Below are 20,704 nucleotides of genomic sequence, written 5' to 3'. Positions count from 1 at the left end.
TTATTTGTGATTCTTTCTCAGTTTTCCCTTTCGTCCCATCACAAAACCGACCTTATGTCTCATGTCACTCATGCTAGTGCTTGCTTTCAGTCTGGGCAACGTCCCCGCCCGCGTTTTACCCCCACCTAAAGCCCCAGCACTTTTCCAGGACTCCAAACTCCCCCCTGCTCGTCCTCCCTCTTCGCCCAGGCCTTTGTCTTGGTCCGTGCAGGCGGGGAAGCTCCGTAGCGTGTTTGGGGAGGTTGAAGAGCGAGTGAGAGGTGTTCTGGCTTGACTATGGAGGGAAACATTGTTCATTGATTGTGTTTGTCTGTCCATTAGCTCATGAGCATTTCTGGAGGAGTGCTGATGAGATGCCTGCAGAGATCTTTGCCCACAGAGCTCCTGCCGAGCTTGAAGGAGAGCAGCAGTCAGCTCCTCCCTCTCCTCACACTCCCCCCGCACCGTCTCCTGGAGTAATGCCACCTGGGGAGTGACAAGGCCGAGAGCGTAAACATAAAAGGATACTACCTAAACAGTTTTCACTCATAATGTAGGATAAGAGAACGCTGGGCAATGTCAAGTCCTGATTTTAAGCATAAAGGAGCCAGACAGTAATATTAACTACACTGCAGAGTTTTGTTTACAGCACTGAGGACGACAAAGAGACTAGCCACTTATCAATATTTGATGTGGATTGTTTTTGCACTGATATCAATGCTGCATGCATTTGGGCACATCTGAAATATTGATGGAAAACTGGGAAACAACGGACAGGAATTCAGAAAAGAATTCAAGGAAAATATTTGATCCAAACAGTTTCAATATCAGGGTAATATCTAGAAAATAAGAGGCGACTAGCGCATCACCTAACCTGTCAAAACGTCACAAAAACAGAACTCTTATTATTAAAGATCATTGACAAAGAAAAAATATCATTCATCTTAAAAGATGAAGAGAAAATGATGACAGTGGCTCTTTAACGGAGAACGCGTCACATGAAGACAGTGGTAGTTTGTAATGCTGTTGAATCAGTCTCACAGGCAGACGAGGTGAATCGGCTGCCCCTGATGAGTGGTAGTCACACGTGGCTGACTTTAGGAGGTCAATCTGTCGTGGTTATAGAAGCATCCCGCCGCTGCTGCAGATGCACAGGGGTGGAATATTTGACATTCATCTGCTTGACAGCATTTCTTCTGCCTGGGTCAGCTCCAAGCGGGCCGGTGGGCTTGTTTGCTCTTTGATGATTTGATAAACCCCGGCATTGTGCAGACATGTGAGAAAGCATCATTCGAGGTGTTTTTACATTACTCATAATTCTTTTTTTCTACCATGGACAGAACCACATAAGTGATTCTATGTTTTATTGGGTTGAAGTTGTGGAAAAATGTCATGAATTACAGCATTTCTTTCAGAGCCTGTTTGGCTCTCACGTTTCATTGTGCCAGAAACTGCAGGCTGTTCTACGACAATCAGAAAAATATTCATTCAACGTGATAGTGGTGCTATCTGTAGTGGAGAAGACAAAGCTTACAACCCATAATGAGCTGTGCATTGCTGTAAAAAAATCAAATCAATGTGTTATTACTTTTACTTTTTCTATTGATGCCTCTTGTTTTTGCATTATCCCCTTTGCTGCTGTAAACTGCAAATTTCCCCTCTGTGGGACTATTAAAGGTTTATCTTATCTTATCTTATCTTATCTTAAAAACAAAATAAAGAAAACTTTTATTTCTAATTCTGAATACACATGCACACATTTGTTCAGGTGGGTTGATAAAAGACAGAAAAATGGGTGCCCACTCATTAAAATACTACTTGGCCATAGACTTTCCTTCAAACTCTTGCAGTTGAGCTGAATTTGAGGGTAAAGGTGAACTGGTTAGAGGAATAATGGAGAATTAAGAGCAGAGAGAAAGTAACCGCAACAAGTTGCTACTTCAATCTGAAAATCCATTTCATGGTGCCTGTACTGTGAGGAAAAAGAAAAAAAAAAAACTGACCACAGTGAATAGCTCGATGACACAAAGAAACTGGCACAGTCAGAGAGACTCGGTCAGCAAGACCCAGCAGTACGCCACCCTAGCAAGTCACATCAGGGCAGAAATAATAACACAGAGCTCACACTGAAACACACAAAGCTCAGAATGAAAAGATATGCAGAGGAATATGCAAACGGACAAAAACACGCGCTTAACCTTTGTTGCCATGGGATCACAGAGCAGTTTTAGACATGCTGAAGGTGAGTATGGGTCTGATTGAGTCTTTAAATCCTCGAGTGTACAGACAAATCAAGCTTCCTTAACCACGTCTAGTCTGATCAACACAACTACAGCTTTTAACAGCCAGACTCTTACCGGCTTCAGTAGCACAATAAAAATGTCGAAGTTCATGACAGTAAAATCATAGTAAAACTAAACAAGCAGGACTTGTTGACAGGTACATCTGCAGAAAGCCTCTTCTCTCTGATATTAACAGCAGCACAGCTTATATCTGCAAAGCTACATCTAAACAAACTAGCAGACCTCTGGAAAACTGTCCTTTGAACGGACTAGACCGAAGTGGAGACGCTTGGCTTTGATGCACAAACACCACGTCCCTCAAGGTCCCTGGGGATTTCAGATGGGTTAGCCACCAATGGAGTGCATTCCAACAAGTACTGCCCACTGGCTCATTTAATGACAAACATTTGACTGGTTTGTATCATTACAACCAGCTGCCATTCGTGAGCAGACACGAGTCGTTTGCATATCACAATGATTCAATGCAAAACTAAACTTCACCACCAAGCAGATGTGCAAGATTCAGCCAGATGCCTGTTGGCATTTGCGTCGACTCCAGCAATTAACACCACGCTAAATGCAAATCTTCAGTCCCACATGTGGCGCATATGTGCTTTTAAAACCACAAAAGGTGTGGCACTGCGATGATGCACGTGCCGCATGGATTCTGTTTTGAAGCAAAAGTGATAATTACAGAATAATAGTTAACATAATTACAGCTGCTCAGAAGGGGGATTCGGAAAAGTAAGTGACTCAGTGGTACAACCTCAGCATGCCTCAGCCTCTCCAGATTCGGGGGTGGGATAAAGTTGGACGACAAAACTAGACATATTTTGATAAGTGCAGTTCTATATCAATCAGGACTTGGCAACGTGCTCCCGATCCAGACGGTTGCAGCTTTGAAATGCATAGTTTCTAATTAACAACATGTGTGTAAGTGTGGATGCATGACTCAATATATGCCAGAATATCTACATCCTGCTGGCCATTGGTCACACCTTACTACTGTCCTGAGTGTGTGTGCCAGTTTGTTCATGCAGTTCAGCCTCTTCCTTCCTATAAGTACATGTATCAAAGACTTGGAGTGTGTATCTCCGTCCTGCTAGTTTATATGCTGGCACGTGTTACAGTAGATTTCTATGTGTGTGTGTGTGTGTGTGATGTCGTGCATGGCAGTTTATGTGTATAGACACAGCCATCATTAGGGGGCCGCAATGAGAAGGCAGGATTACAAGGCTATTAAGTCACACGCAGACTCTAACAGCCCTTGCTTTTACTCTAGTACTACATTCCACCGGCAACGCATACGTGCACGCACGCACAAAAATGTATTTAAGCTATAACTTTAATTTTTAACAAGTTTGTAATCATAAGCGTTGAGTACTTAATGCAGACACACACACACACCCATATTAAGCATGCAGACACACACACACACACACACACACACACACACACACACACACACACACACACACACACACACACACACACACACACACCCATATTAAGCATGCAGACACACACGACACACACAGATTTTCAACCTTGCTTATATTGTGTTTTATCTGCTGTTTGTCTTGAACAAACGTGGGTCGTAGCAGGAGGTTAAAGGTCAGGTATTTCTTTCTTATGGTTACTGCAACAGGAACCTGGAGAGAGGGGAGAGGGTAATGAAGACACTGGGAAGAGGTGAAGAGTGGCAGACACACACAGTGTGAAGACAGAGAAGCAGAGGACGACAAAGAAATAGGAAAACAGAGAGATTTAGGCTATGTCCGTGCCAGAGCATTATTATTTTACAATATCCACACTATCTGGATGGATAAACTGAATCCAATAGAAACAATGACGTAGGTGCATTATTTGCTGTTTTGGGTCACTTTGGGCATGTTTTCCTTGTTTCAATTGCTGGAACTATTATACTGAGCCAAGTGTGTCACTTTCCTCTGTATAGGTGGTGACTGTGCCCACTTTCAACTTGTTGATTGCCCTATTATGCCAGATACCAAAACACCAGATGGACCTTTAATTTAACTGGTGGAAGAATAAAAAAGATGGCAAAGGGTGAACCGGACATGCTTATGGCATAAAGACGGACAAAGCTCAACATTTTGACACAGTGCCTAGTTGAGAAACCTTCCCGAGATGCTTGGCATAGGTGCAGACCATGCCTTTTACTTTCCTTAGGACAAAAAAATGGGATAAACTTGATGGAATGACATGTTTTAAAGGAAAGTATGGGAGATTTAATAAGAAAACTGAGGTAAAATGTGTAACATTTCATTAAAGATGCATTAGGGATTTTGCAATGACTTCATTTCTGTTATATATCCTGCTTATACTGTTATGTACTAATCGTATAAGCAGGATATGAAAACACATTAACACATGTAATGTGATGTTTAAGAAATATAACTGAAGGTCATCCAAACAGGAGCTGTGTCTTCTTGAATGGAGGTTAACAAATGAAATTCTGCTCACGTTTGCAATCTGCTTGTAAGTAACTATGACTTCTTATGCGAAGATCACAGTCACAATCATAGTCACACTAATGACTGTCTTTAAAATGGTTTTTGTTCACATTTTCTGAAATGACAAATATATTCTCAGACACTGTTCTGTAATATTATTAGTAGTAGAAGTCAGGGGCGAAAATCCCGGGGGGGACAGGGGGGACAAGTCCCCCCCATTAGTAAAGCTGTCCCCCCCTAGAATAATTTGAGACAGAATTCATAATTTTGGAACAATGCAGTAGTATTTAGTAGTGATGCACCAAAATGAAAATTTGTGGCCGAAATCGAAAATAAGAATAAACAGTAAAATCTCATTACACTTAAAACAAGAGTCATCACCAGAAAAATAACTTGTTATTTGACAATTTCACCTGTTTCAAGTAAATTTTCACTTGAAATAATTAGAAAAATCTGCCAGTGGAACAAGATTTATCTTATAAGCAAAACAATCTTGTTCCACTGGCAGATTTTTCTACTTATTTTAAGTGAAAATCTACTTGAAACAAGTGAAAATTGTTGTTTTTTCCAGTGATGAGTTAACTAAAAATGAGACATTTTAACTAGAAATAAGACAAATATTCTTGTTAAGATTTTGGGTTTTTGCAGTGTATTATGTCAGATGTGCTGTATTATTGCCACCTTCCACCTAATACCATTGTTTTGTATTACTCTAAGAAAGGTCTTCTGCCTGTTTGCGAGATAGAGTTGAAAATGTCAAAATGCTGTATTAAAGGAAGGCTAAAACTTTTATTCCTTGTCCCCCCCTGGATTTATTCTCTAAAATGTTACTGTTTATTGTCCCCCCCAACTATGAAACGGGATTTTCGCCCCTGGTAGAAGTATTAGTATTAGTAGAAGTACTATATTTCTGCTAAATCTGATAGGTCAAATGTCAGGGACATGGTCCAGCACTTGACGAAAAATGCTCAGAAGCTGAAATGGTATCTAACAAAGTGGTATCACAAGGTCATGATCAAAATCCAATTATCTTAAAGCAACACACACACACACATTTACGGATCAATAGGACTTTTCCAATGAGTAAAGGAGGAATAAAGCCTCAGAGCTCAGAGTGATCATTGGAGAGGCAACTGATAAGAAAGAAAGAAAGAAAGAAAGAAAGAAAGAAAGAAAGAAAGAAAGAAAGAAAGAAAGAAAGAAAGAAAGAAAGAAAGAAAGAAAGAAAGAAAGAAAGAAAGAAAGAAAGAAAGAAAGAAAGAAAGATCATCAGAAGGGATTATGCTAACTACTGACAGAGAAGAGAAAAATGGCTCCTTTAAACCAGATGAGGAAGGAGAAGTGGTATAATGGGGTAGTGGGGTAGTGGTTGTGGGGGATGCATATGCTGAAGGTTCGTGACTGACATGAACGAGCATGTCAGCTGTGAAATTGGCATCAGGGCACCTTGAACTGCCTGAACCTACAGTATGTGGACAGATCCTCAAAAAGGGAGACAGTTAAAAAGGCGGACGGAGGACAGAGACTGTTAAAGGCCTGCCACTCTGCAGCCTCTCAAAGCTCAGCTGGAGGAAAGAGGGAAGGAGGAGGGGTGTGATGACAAAAAGGGAATAAGAGGCAATAATTTGACTTAATGACCTTCACAACGAGGATCAGATAATGCTGCTACTGTGATTCTGGCTTAAAAGTGAAATTAAAAATCTAAAGGAAACATAAAAACGATTCAATGACAATAACGTCTAAGTTATTCTACTATGATGTACAATGAACAGTATAATTGCATTTTTATTCATGGAAAACTGAAAAGAGTGCACAATAAAAGATTCTGAGGCATCTTTTGTCCCTCGTGCATAATTGGACTGGATTTGTTTGTATTTCTGGCGGCAGATATGCAAATGAGGAGGATGTTGCGCTGGCAGCTTTACATGTTATATGAGATGGATCCTCTTTTCGAGCCATACATGCTCATTTAAGTCTCTCACACTGAGGAAACCCATGATCTGGAGTTTTCTTCAGCTTCTGCAGAGCCTTTCAACATCTTTCACTTCACTGTTTTGGTTTTCCCGCTTGCAACTTCAGTGTTTTTGTTAGTCTCACAGCTGTCAATGATCCAATTTCTACGCCACGCTGTAAACAAGAGCAAGTAGTAAGAGCAAGTTCAAAAATCAGCTGAAAGGGGAGCAAACTTAACTCGTCAGTGACTTCCAGGGTGACATAATCAAAGATCACAAAGTCAAAGGACAAAACGCTCTGACTTCCCAAGAATGCAAAGATTTAAGAGAGTTGACATTTTTCATTCCCTTCTTTGTTGTTTTTTTTTGGGAACTTGTGGAAACTTGCGAATAGTTTTAAAATTACAAGGGCCATCTGAGGGAGGCTGATAAGCACTCTTAGGAGTAAGAATACGAGCTATAGGGACTTTACTTCCTACAGCGATAAATTCTTAAAATGAAACGTGTAAACTCCGTTCATCCTGGGAGTGAAACGTGCTTGTGTGTGCACATAAAAAAAGAGCAGGCAGAAGGAGGAGATCAAATCATTTACATCCCCTTCGGGATAGAAACCAGAAGGAGTGACATTTCTAAAATTCTTAACACTAAATCCTGTCAAGAGACATGCATGTTAGTGAAGCTTTAAACCAATTAGGGCAACACTTTGAGGTTGTTTCCAGCTGGTGCAGCTGAAGGAGAGCAACAGCAGCACCTGAGCTGACCTGATGGCAGCTACATCGCTGCAGGAAGGTTTCCAACACGGACATGACTTGTTTATTTCTATTCTGATTAAAAAATGCCGTATCTTTATGTTTTACATAAGTACTTTGCAAGCTTGTTTTTGCAAAATGTCACAAACGGTTTGTTCTTGTAATATGTCTGTGTTATGTTTACAGTCTGTGATGACTTAACGATTTGCTGTTTAAAAATTAGTAGAACTACCTCATTACATATCATATTACGAGTAAGAGAATTTTATATATATATATATATATATATATATATATATATATATATATATAGTAAATTAGAGAGAGAAATCATTATTGAAAATTAAATGTAACAACAGAGAAGTGAGATTTAAGTGAAAAGGAAGGCTGAAGTTAAGGGCAAACAAGGAACCACATCCCAAAAAATGAAGCATTTGTGTGTGTGTAGAATTGTTTGTGTTAGCGGTTGGACGGCTGAGGTGTGTCGTGACTGTAGCCTCAGACTGTTCCCCTCAGCAACACTTCTGTGTCAGCACACGCACCGACACAAAACCTGTAAACAAATTCCCACTGAGTGTTTATCAGAGTCACTTTTGCTCAACAGTTTAGGAAGTTGTCCTTCACGACTTCATTTCCCCCCCTCACACACATCAAAACACATGCATGCACGCACGCACGCACGCACGCACGCGCACACACACACACACACACACAAAAGCTCTAATTTCTCCATCCTATCACACCATTTAGTTATGCCCCCATCTTGTGTCCTCATTTAACGCTTCTGTCTTTTTGACTTTCAGAGTTGAATTCAGCTGCATCAGGATGCTGCTGGCACAGAAAGACATCACTACACACACTGCCAAAGTAAATATGAACCGTGTCTCTCTCTCTCTCTCTCTCTTTCTTTCTCTCTCTCTTTCTCTCTCTCTCTGTCTCTCTCTCTCTCTCTCTCTCTCTCTCCATTTAAAACTCATTCACTTTGCTCGTCTGCGAACGCATTAACAAATACACACTTGCTAAATTTAATCCAGCCTCGACTGAAAAGCACACACACACACACACACACACACACACACACACACACACACACACACACACACACACACACACACACACACACACACACACACACACACACACACACACACACACACACACACACACACACACACACCTCTTCTATTAGTTCAGCATTCTTCTCCTTCATCTGCTGCACTTCAGCTTTAGCTTGGCTCAGTTCTCGTGCCTGCTGTTGGTGCGTCTCCTCCTCTCTCCTCCACCTCTGCTCGTCTCGTGTCCTCTTCTCTTTTCCTCGTCTCCTCTCTTGGTGCAACTCTCCTTGCAGGTCTTGCACGTGCAGTTCTGTCTCTTCCAACTGGAGAGGAATATTTAAGTTTATGGATAATGCCAGTCATTCATGTGAAACACTGTACAGGAAAGCCATGAGATATGGGTTTGCTCATCCTTCTTTTTAAGACTCCACTTCAATAAATTATTCTTATTATTATTTGATGTGGACTTTTTACACTGATAGATTGAAATGCAAGGATTACAGGGACATTTAGATGAAGGGGGACAGGCCTGAGCCCACGGGGGAATAGATGCATGGCCTAATAGATCTGACCTCGGGGTTTAGAGGACCAATCTGCATATGGAAGCACTGCTTGTGTGAGCAGGACGGTTGAGGAAAAAAAAAAACTGCTTAAGTGTCTGGTGTGCTTTCTCTTTCAAAACTTTTATTTAGTGGTTAATCAATCGTGCACATCTTAAAAAGACAGTTAGAGGGTCTGGAAATTACGGTTTAAGTAATTTTTAACCTCTGAAAGTCAGGGAAAGCAGAATATGGGACAAGAGTTGCAGTGTTTTCTGTGACTTCATATAGCCTTTGAACAGGAAGTGGGTTTGTAGGGGAAATTTGCAGAGTCAGAGTGGAAGCTGAAGACCTTCACTTGGAACGCAGCATCTAACTACACTATGGAAATTATCACCTGCCCATTCAGTAACCTTATGCATTCGGAAACTAGCTTTTGAACTGTTGTTACTCAAACAGAGAACATTATTACACTGTGAGTTCACAGATATTCAAGGTTGTGGTTGGCAATTTGCCAGTTGCCATCATTTTCTGTTGTTTCAGATCCCTTGGCTGGATCAATTTGACACACTGCTATGTCATATCTCTCTCACCAACAACAATTGTGTTGTGTGCAAGGAACATTAATGGAGGGAAAAGAATAAGTTTGAGCAAGAGAACTTTAACTTCATAAATGATCTCTCTCCACTCATCTATGGTACCGTTCCTCAAAGTACATTTATTTCATGCAGGAAAAACATCAGGAAAACATAATTTTCTTTTTGAAATATAACAAAAACAATAATCAGAATGCTTCTGTGTGCCGTGTGTTCATTTCAAAGCGATTCATTCAAATGTGCACCTTCTGCTGTATCCTTAAGTGTCTTTGTTGGCACTGTAGAAGCAGCATCTGGTTCTTTTCCCTTTCCATCTTCAGCTCTAGCTCCGCCTCCCTCTGAAGCTCCTCCCTCTTCCTTAGGTGTAAAGCAATCTGGGATCTGTGTTCCTTTAGGGCAGCAGCCAGCTACAAAAATCAAAGACAGCGGCAAAATCAGGCTATATACTGAACAAAACTCCAGTTCACATGCGTATGTTTACCAATGACAAAAATACTGCAGATATGTAATAAAACATATCATAAAAGGTTAGTGGCACAGGATGTGAGAACTTATGAGAATTAAAACCATGATGCTATATATGATGAATTTCAGTCGAGCCCACATTCCCAGTCTGTCTCCACTTAAAGACTTTAAACAGGCTATGATATAAACAGGAAAGAACACAAGGCGTTGTCAGAGAAACAAAACTCATTAAGATAGACAAAAAGAAACAGCAGTGGTATCTCAAACAGCAGGGTATGAAACACTTATGCAACCTACAAATGCATCTAATGGGAAGCACATCAGTCGCCTGACACATGACATACTGTATAATGAGGTTAGCAACAGACTGGCGAAATACTTTCACTCCCCTCTCTCCACCCTTGTTCTTTCCTGTCTTCACTAGTGAACGTAAACATATTCATACAGCTAAAAGAAAAACTTGAGAAAATATTTGTGTTGCTCTTGAATACATTGAGAAACATTAGTGCTAACGAAGACTATCCCACTCACAGTCTCCCCTCTAACAGTCAATTATGACAAATGTGTTATTGTTCGCCGCTGTATGACATGTCATTGGTGTCGGGTTGAAATGGCAACAAAGCACGGCTTTGTTAGAGAATGTGGACAGCCTTGTCGCTGCACCCTTTCAGTTAAAAGAATGGCCTGTTGCTGAAAACATCAGCTCTGGCTCTCAAGACAGCAAAGTGCGTATAATATATTTTTAGCCAAGCTGGACCAAGGCCACCTTGTTTTTCTTTCTACCAGCACAAGAGATCAGACAAACGGAGCGTCAATGCCAAGGGCCCGGACCATTGTGACTGCGTGTTTATCCACGAGAGTGCTTGCATGCACTTGCAAGTGTGAAGAAGAAAAAAAAAAGTGGATGTGGGTGTCAGAGAAAAAAAAAAAAAAGAAGACAGATTTGCGTGTGAAAAGTTGTATATTTGACCCTGTGCGTGTGTGTGTGTTATGGTTTTGGTTTGAGAGGCTGTATGAGAGACTAAGATTGCGTGTGCTGGATCAAATGAGAGAACACCACTTCCTCTTTGCAGGGTAAAAGTACGTGTGAGGAGCTTGGATGGTGTGTGTGTGTATATCCTTCTGTGCATGTGCGCGCACATGTGTATAAGCATGCGTGTGTACACAGCTGCAGTATGTATTTGAAAAGAGCACCAAAATGACCACTTTCTTTTCATGGGTGTAAACGGGTGCGAGGTCAGACGGCCGAGGGCGAACCATAACCTATGTGAATGTAGTTTGTGTGCCTGTAAGTGCCATCTTGAAGCATATATGTGGTATTGTGTTCGTATTTTTATCTATTAGTGTCTATGTGACAGTTTTTCATGGGCACCTTTTAGAGAACAGATCTGACGCATGTAAGTCTAGACTAATAAAATGTGACGGAGAACATACAGACTTGCATCAGTCCACACTGACTCAGAGCATCCAGCAACACCCTGTGTACACTTGCCCACCACTCCCATATTTTTCATGTTTTCAGTCTATTTTGCGCCTCAGGCCTGCTCAGTGGAGCTCCATCGGCACACAGCTGCTGCAACTGAACAAATGTCAACAGTGTTAATATGTTCTCCATTTCTGATTGGAGTCTGTAATGACTGTTCAGGGCTCTTTAGTCAGCCTCCAAGGCTGCAGTCTCTGGGCTTTTATTGTACGATTTCAGGGCAAAGTAAGTTAATACAATGGCAAGAAAGTGTATTTGACTGGTTTTTCTGGATTAATTTGCCTTAAAATGGGATCTGTTCTTCAACTACGTTACAAAAGTAGATAAACAAAACGTGTTCACAAACAGTTATAATCTCTTTTCTCTTTTAATGCACACACGTTAAATATTCACCATGATGGTGAGAAAACTGAAACCTGAGACCAAAAACGTCAATGAAAGCAAATGGGAGTTGCCAGTTTGCACACCTGGAGAACAGGTAATGAAATTCGTTGGATGTGTGGTTTTGAACTACTTTGACTTACACAAGATACATAAACATTTAAATTAATTGTTCACAGCAAGCATCAGTTGATGTGAACCATGTCACGCAACAAACAACTGATCTGCGTACGGTTGAGAATTGATACCAAGTTATCTCAAAGTGTACACACGTTAGTACGACGGAGTATTAGGGCCAAACAAAAAAACAAAAAAAGGAAATTACGAGAATAAAGTCATAATGTAATGAGAATAAAGTCGTAAAATTATGAGAATAAAGTCATAATATTACGAGAATAAAGTCGTAATATTACGAGAATAAAGTTGTAATATATTATAAATATATAAATATAACTTCACAAGATGCTCAATATTCTTCATTTTAACACAGGGAGAAGACTGCTCTTCCTGTTAGAGTTCTCATAAATTACCACTTTATTTTCATAATATTATGACTTTATTCTCATAAATTACCACTTTATTCATTACGACTTTATTCTCGTAATGTCACAACTTTATTCTCTGAATTTTACGACTTTATTCTCGGAATTTTACGACTTTATTCTCGTAATATTACGACTTTATTCTCATAATATTACGACTTTATTCTCATAATATTACGACTTTATTCTCGTAATGTTACGACTTTATTCTCGTAATTTTACGACTTTATTCTCGTAATATTACGACTTTATTCTCATAATATTATGACTTTATTCTATTACGACTTTATTCTCACAACATTACGACTTTATTCTCGTAATTTTACGACTTTATTCTCATTATATTATGATTTTATTCTCGTAATTTCCAATTTTTTTTTGTCTTGGTTTGGCCCTAATACTCCGTCGTACGTTAGTGCACAGCTAGGTGATTTGTTTTTAAATGACAGTTTAGTACTCTGGCTACTTGTCTAGAAGTGGATGCCCAGCCAAGATGACCTGACATAAAACCCTCACTGAGGTAAAGAAGGACCTACGAGAAGACATTACATATGTAAGTCAGGTAGATTACCCGTGGTAGAACACAATAGAGGAGATCTCTGCTCTGCAAAAAAGGTGTACTGTTGCAAGGCACAAATGGTAAAATGTTTAGTGAACTGATGAAGCGGCCGGTTCACTTCTCAAGTAAGGAGGAGACTTGAGCTCAGTACAGGGCCCTCCCCAGGTTGGCAGAGGGAGAGCAAAGCCTGGGACTGACTTATAGTAGGTAGGAGCACTGGGTGATAAAATGGGAAAAAACCTGGATAAAAATATAAATTGAAGAAAAAAAAAAAAGTGAACTAATGGAGCAAAAGCTGAATTTTTTGGGAAGAATACTCGGCAGTATGTAGGGCACTAGATGGGCACAGCTTACAAACATCATCCCATCGGTGATGAAAGTTCAAGGGCTTGCTTCACTGCCTCAGGGCCTGAACCACTTGCAATCGAGGGTGAGATAAATGTCCACGTTTACTACAATATTCTTTAGAGTCATCTGAGCTGAAGCAATTCTGGCTACGGACAGAGTTTGTTTGAAGCCCTTTATACCAAAGGAGTTTTAACAAGCTATAAGCTCCGGCACCAGGAATGTTTACTTGGTGTGTTCAATAAAAAGATGAGAAACTATTTGTGTGTTATTAGCTTAAGCACATTTTGTGACTTAAATTAATATCTTACCTTATTCTGTGAATTAATGTAGAAAGCATTTACAATACAGTTCACATAGTTGTTCTTGCCACTTTATTCTCGTTAAATTGTCTGTTTTGTTTTATGTTAAATGGTGTTTTCATTTTGTTCATGTCTTCTAAATCGTATGAAATAACACATGGTTCAAAAATGCACGACATTCAGACACATTTACTGCACATGTTCCTTCTTTAAATACCTGTTTGGGTTATAATTTTATTCTAAAGTACTTTGTTCTGCTCATTGTCACTCATATTTAATCAAAGGCACCATACGCTACAGTTAAATATGCTCTCTCTGCAAAATTACGCAAGAAAGGGATACTTACTTCATTATGGGGTTTTTCTTGCTAAAGCGTCCTCTTTGTTGTTACGTAAAGCCAAACCTCAATGACTCTTGCGGCCAGACAGACAGCGTAAGACGCACCAATACACTGTTTGCCTAATAAGACACAGACTAGTTTTGTGTGTGAGCTTGTGTGTATGCAGTTTATCTGGTGTTAAACTGACTAGTGGTCCTGGAGCCTTATAATCTGATCCACATTGTGTGTCCCGATTCTCTCTATGAAACTCCTCTGGACTGTGACAACTGTAACTGGCTATGATGCTGTCCTGAACGTCTGTTTACTTCAACGTCTGCCACTGGTACACGGATACACTTGCAGTCACAAAGCTCACTTCTGATTTGTTTCCGTTCAACGTGCATAATTAAAACACTGTGTCATAGACATTACATCAACACGGTAAGATTACGCTAGTTGAACGTTTTGTACTCATTTACAAAGTTACTGTTGTTTTTATATGTTGACAAAGCAGCTGATCCGATGTTTATTTGATTATACTAGTTTCCATTTCCCCCGACAGAGCTTCAGCAGAAACTCTAAATGCGTTGGTTAATAACTTGCTCACTGTGCTGTGAGAAGAGCAGTGGAGCATTTTTGAAATACAAATACTTGAATTTCTCAAGTGTTGATTCCACAGATTGGCTCCTCACATACCGATTAATTTTATTTCTGCTCCTTCACATTGAGAGGAGTCAGCTGAGGTGGCTTGGGCATCTGTACCGGATCCTCCTGGACGCCTCCCTAGGGAGGTGTTCCAGGCATGTCCCACCGGGAGGAGACCCCGGGGAAGACCCAGGACACGCTGGAGAGACTATGTCTCTCGGCTGGTCTGGGAACGCCTCGGACTCCCCCCGGAAGAGCTGGAGGAAGAGCTGGAGGAAGAGCTGGAGGAAGAGCTGGAGGAAGAGCTGGAGGAAGAGCTGGAGGAAGAGCTGGAGGAAGTGTCTGGGGTGAAGGAAGTCTGGGCATCTCTGCTGAGACTGCTGCCCCCGTAACCCGGTTCTGGGTAATTGGATGAAGATGGATGGACGAAGGAACGTTTAACATTATTGCTAGTTACGGTAAAGGCCTACCTTTGTGTTCAGTTGTCGACTGTTGTCCTCCTCCATCTTGGTCAAGGCTTTGTCATGAGACTCTATTAAATCATCCCTGTAGACAAACACATAACATTCAAATATTTTGTTTTGAAGTGGCGTTCTGGATTTAAAGCCTCCATTTATCTACAGTAAATGTCTACTTTAAGCAAACTGTTGTGGGAATATAAGCATATCTTATATGTAACATCTGAATTCATTTTAAATCAGCAACCGCCCTAGGGTTAAAAAACTCATAGTCCCTGCTTGATAAAGCAGAAGCAAACAGCCATCTGCTCTAAACCCAGATGGAAATCTGCTATATGTGAGCCAAGACCCTCATATTAGACCAAATCACATGTTCACACTCGGTGAATTGGCTGCTTAAGCTTCTGGAGTTGCACAGACACTCCCAGCGATTGAATAGACACATAAATAAATAAATAAATAAATAAATAAATAAATAAATAAATAAATAAATGAGTGAATTAAGTGCCTGGTGCTCTCACTAGCAAGTATACGCAGACTGCATTAGCCATTTTATCAGCGTAGCACATTCTGCTGCTGATTAGATAAGCTCAGTAAGAATGCCAACATCACAGCTGCATCTGTCACATTTATGAAAGCTCTGATAATGCTGACACACGCTTCAGGAGGGAAAGTAGCAAAAAGAACACTTACAATGAGTGTGAGAAGATAAACAGAGGAAAAACAGAGGTGTTGTTGACAAGACTCATTATTTAGCATGAGCTTCCTTAAAACCAAGCCCAGACAGATATATATTTTTAAAGGAGACTCTCTTGTCCAGATATTTGCAATGACTTTAATTAGGATTTTGTTCTATTCAGGCTTAAGAGAGCCAGGGTTTCTGTTTGCATCTAAAAAAAGAGTACAAAAAAAACATAAAACAGCAAGTTGTGTTAAACCTTCACCATACTCTACAATATGTCACTTCATTGGGTTGCTGATCTATGGTGATCCATGCTGATCAGCAATACATCACCATAGATCAGCATAGATCAGGGGTCGGCAACCCGCGGCTCTAGAGCCGCATGCGGCTCTTTAGCGCCGCCCTAGTGGCTCCTGGAGCTTTTTCAAAAATGTTTTTCCTTTTTAAAATTTTTAATTTATGTTATTTGTGAGTTTATTTCTTGGAAGAAGGGGCAGATTAGATAATATTCTTCTTCTTTCTGCTCCCTTTTCATTCACAATTTATGAACTTTTGTGTTTGTATTTGTATTGAATTGTTTGTTTCATTTTTTGAATGAAATAAAGAATAAAAGGAAATTAAATTAATTTTTGTTCTTTTTTCCTTTTTTTCTTCCTTTCCTTTTTAATCTTGACATGTCGACTTTTTTCTTGACATTTCGACTTTTTTCTCGACATTTCAATTTTTTTCTCAAAGTGCATAATGAAAAAATAAATCTTCCTCCAGTTATAGCTAATATAGATACATGCAGAATGTGTTGTCTTCATTCAAAGGCTTAGACAAGACTTTTCATTTTTTGCGGCTCCAGACATATTTGTTTTTTGTGTTTTTGGTCCAATATGGCTCTTTCAACATTTTGGGTTGCCGACCGCTGGCATAGATAGATATGATAAAAACAAGTTAATTCATGAAATACATGTGTGTCAGAAGTGAAACATCCAGGTGTCATGAGAACATTACACACACAAAAAAAATTGCTAGCCTTATTTGAAGCTGATTGTGGTCCAACTGTCTCTAAGTTGATATCTGTTCAAGAAGTGTCCATGTGAGGTAATGTCTTTGTGCGTATCTGATGAAGACGTAGAAAATCTACAGTATAATAAAAAGCAGCAGCCACATTCTATCTCTTCTCCATCGGGGAAGACACAATATGATTCACTCCACTGGCTCTGGCTAATCACATCAGCTTACTCACCACTCGCATGCACGTCCACACATACAGACAAGTCCAAAAATAGATGCAGCCAGACATTCATGGATGGGCGCTCCCAGAAAGTTGCGAGTTTAACGCCAAGATCTGACTCTCATTTAAAGGCGTTCTGGAGTTGTTAAAGGGTGGGATTTGAAGAGGACACGTAAACTAAAGAGGAGCGGTTGCTGTGAAACCATCCTCTCTAGAGGATGGTACTTCTCACCATGTTTGAACGAGTCACCCTGCACCATGCACTGATCTACAAGGCTGGACTAACACATTGTTTTTGTGTGTAACGTGTGTGTCTGAAGCGCAGAGCCATCAGGGATCCTTCCAGTTAAATTTTTTGTGAGGAAGACACTTCTAGAAAAGGGGATTTGACAGATTTATGAGGCTGAATCCCTTTCAATATGTAAAAAAAACTGCTGATGCATACAGTATCTGCACACGCCTGTGTGCGGGTGTGTCTGAGTGGTTGTCCTGTCAGATATAATTCCCTTTTGACTATCAAAAAGTAGATCTCTGGAGCGATAGTGTGCAAGTAGTTTTGAAAGCAAGTCGAGCCTTTGTGTGCACGTATTAGACTGGTATCTGTCTGAGACCCCTCGTCCACCCTGGGGAGAGTGAGCGTGCACATTCAGCCCTCAGAAGGAGGTCTGGTGGGATTACAGGGAGGAATGATGGGAAAATCTGGGAACACTCTTTCATTTGCTCACACGCCAGGCTGTTTTAAGGACAGACGTGTGTGTGTGTGTGTGTGTGTGTGTGTGTGTGTGTGTGTGTGTGTACAGCGATGACGAGTGTGTGCAGTGTGAGTGGCTGCTACCTCGTCAAAAGGCACGTTCTCTTTTCTACTCTGGGCTCGTACGATCTTTGTGTGCACAAGCAGGAAAATGATGGACCAGCTCATAGGCAATTTTACACAGTTGTTATTGTGTGTGAGTCAGCAATGTGTATCAATGCATTACAAGAACTGTGCTGACATCATACACCCTCCAGACTGGCTTCGGGAACAGACCTCTCTAACACGAACGATGGTTATGATTTCAAAGGCCAGAATTTTCTCACAATCACACAAACCCACAATTTCAAAGCAAAAAAACTGACTGCCTTGTAAAAAATTGACCCAAGTTTACAACAACGGCAATTTATGAACTGTGAATAACGAGGACTGGGGGCTGATTATAAAATTGAAGACCCAGACGAGGATGATATAATACTTTCCACTCAATGAGACAGGGAGAAAAACTACAAAAAAAACATAGAAATACAACACTAAATTTAGAAAAAAGGGCTGTATAGAAAGCGAATTTCAAAGAAGAAAAAAGACAGTCATTGTTAAACTTATTCATCCGGCTCACAGAAAAGGAACTGTTTAAGTTCATGTCATCTTCATTTAATTTTCAAATATACGTTAATTTCTGCATTTCAGAAAAAGTTGGAACAACAGTGAAGATTTTTCAAGAATTTGGTGTCGACAAATGATTGAAATCATGATTTGGCACAAAATTAATATCAATTTAATAACGTTTTGAGGACAAATGCTTTTTCAACATTTGTGTGAAGAAAATGATGGAAAGCAAAGGAACAAAAAGATGGGAAGGGAATAAGTTTAAGATGGACCCTTATGACGTGAGATCCTAAAGATGGCACAACATCAAGAGCTGTCATTCATCAATAGCTATAACCACACGGACAAAGAAATTGTTTGGGAAACATTGTCAACTATTGCCTCACAGACCTACAATCCCAATGCCACTTAAATCTGCACTCTTTGAAATAGAAGCCTAACGTTAACCTTGTCCAGACGCAGCCTTTACGTATCTGGGCTCAGACGGATCTGATGTGGACTCTCACACATTGGAAACATAATGGAAAACATGAACATATGCACTTTAGTTTAGCCATATTTTGGGAGAAATGGGTACCGTGTGCACGGAAACATAGATGAGAAGAAGACTGTTATCAGAAACAACCCCAAAAACCCAGTTCTGTGACACTATGGTGTATTAAATACCCTTGGCCAAGATCATTAGTACTTCTATGACTGCAGCACATAAATGCAGTGTGTTCTACCTTCACTTGCTGACCATGGTGTTTCCAGGGATGCCGATGCATTTTTCAGCAAGAACCAGGCCTGTCTGCAGTCCTGACCTGTCTGGCATACTGAGTGTGTGCTTAATTTTTAAATACAAAGAGTGACACTGAAAACCCCGTTATTGCTGCGTACCTTAAAAGGGAAAGTTCGTTTTTTTACAACCTGGACCTTATTTCTGGCCTTTTTTATGGTTGTATACTCACCCAGAGGTGTTTGGTGTCATTTGGAGTCCTTCGGAAGATATTAGGAGTTTTTTGCGAGCCGCTTCTCCATATAACGGTAGCGCATGAGGGCACCACCGGACACAGACGATGCAGCGTCTAAATAACACATGATTGCCGCGAAACTCTTCATTTCTTTTATGAATCACTAGATCTGCTTCCAGGACCTGTTGTAACATTGCGGGACTGTCTGTGTAATAAATAAATCCGTTTGTAAACAAGACCTCTGAACTCATGACGTCATCTCTGTGTGCGCACTCTGTCCTCCGTTCAGTGAGCTCTTCAGCCGTATACTCCGGCTCAAAACGGTAAGGACGTCCATCATATTCAAAGTCGTCGTCCACAACCTCAGAATTTGACAAATATTCAGACATGTTTCAAATAACTATCAGTAAACTAACAGTAGCAAACTCCAGCTGTACACGGAGCTGTGTCTGGGACGCGCGCACAGAGATGACGTCATGAGTTCAGAGGTCTTGTTTACAAACGGATTTGTTTAATACACAGACAGCGCCACAATGTTACAACAGGTCCTGGAAGCAGATCTAGTGATTCATAAAAGAAATGAAGAGTTTCGCGGCAATCATGTGTTATTTAGACGCTGCATCATCTGTGTCCCGCGGTGCCCCCATGCGCTACCGTTATATGGAGAAGCGGCTCGCAAAAAACTCCTAATATCTTCCGAAGGACTCCAAATGACACCAAACACCTCTGGGTGAGTATACAACCATAACAAATGCCAGAAATAAGGTCCAGGTTGTAAAAAACCGAACTTTCCCTTTAAGCAGAAAAAAATGGGACAAAATGATTCAGCTTCTAAACTGGGTATCCGGGGTGTTTGAACACCTGTAAATGGTATGAAAAGTAAAGGCAGCACTGCAGGCTTTGCAGGCTTGAAATGCAAAAACATGGATGAATTATAACAAAATAAAAGAAGTTGACCAGACAAAACATTTGCATTTGCATCACATTCTTCTAATTTCAAGCAACTGAGCAAAAGAAAAAAATATATAGTTACCTTATGGCCAAAGTATTAAACTCCCTTTGTGTGGATGGCAGCCATGCAGGAGGACTTTTTAGAACATCATTTCTGTCATGAGAACCTGGCTACTTGAAACCACTTGAAGCAAGTCTTCTCACATTTAACAAATGGCTGAGGCAGCAAAGATATTTCCTGACCTCTTGACTGCTAAATCTTTTACTCTATTCACTTTCTGCAGCTTCCACTCCCCCCCCCACTCCCTGCTCTGTCTCTCTGTCTTTAACTCCAGCTCAGTTTTAGTGAAGTTTCAGTGAATTAAGGGTAGGCTGTCACACTTGGCCTGTGTGGGGATGTGAGTGTGTAAA

General features: G+C 40.5%; 1 protein-coding gene across 1 annotated transcript; it reads right to left on the bottom strand.

Moving 5' to 3' along the window:
- Nucleotides 1-19,412, bottom strand: lekr1 (leucine, glutamate and lysine rich 1). Its single transcript, XM_061720519.1, has 5 exons — nucleotides 19,340-19,412; nucleotides 15,138-15,213; nucleotides 9,872-10,033; nucleotides 8,614-8,814; nucleotides 1-465 (listed from the first exon to the last, which is right to left on the bottom strand). Exons 1-5 carry the CDS (start codon nucleotides 19,357-19,359, stop codon nucleotides 1-3), a joined length of 924 nt encoding a protein of 307 aa, XP_061576503.1. The 5' UTR covers nucleotides 19,360-19,412.
- Nucleotides 19,413-20,704: the final 1,292 nt, after the last annotated feature.

Source organism: Cololabis saira, chromosome 4 (assembly GCF_033807715.1).
Source record: "Cololabis saira isolate AMF1-May2022 chromosome 4, fColSai1.1, whole genome shotgun sequence".
NCBI lineage: Eukaryota > Metazoa > Chordata > Actinopteri > Beloniformes > Belonidae > Cololabis > Cololabis saira.
This window is presented reverse-complemented; position numbering and strand designations above follow the sequence as displayed.

Coding starts and splice junctions, on each gene's coding strand:
- lekr1 (XM_061720519.1), bottom strand. CDS start 19,359: ATGACACCAAACACCTCTGG. Junction 8,815..9,871: donor ACTTAAGGATACAGCAGAAG/GTGCACATTTGA, acceptor ATTCCTCTCCAG/TTGGAAGAGACAGAACTGCA. Junction 466..8,613: donor ATGCTGAACTAATAGAAGAG/GTGTGTGTGTGT, acceptor GTCACTCCCCAG/GTGGCATTACTCCAGGAGAC.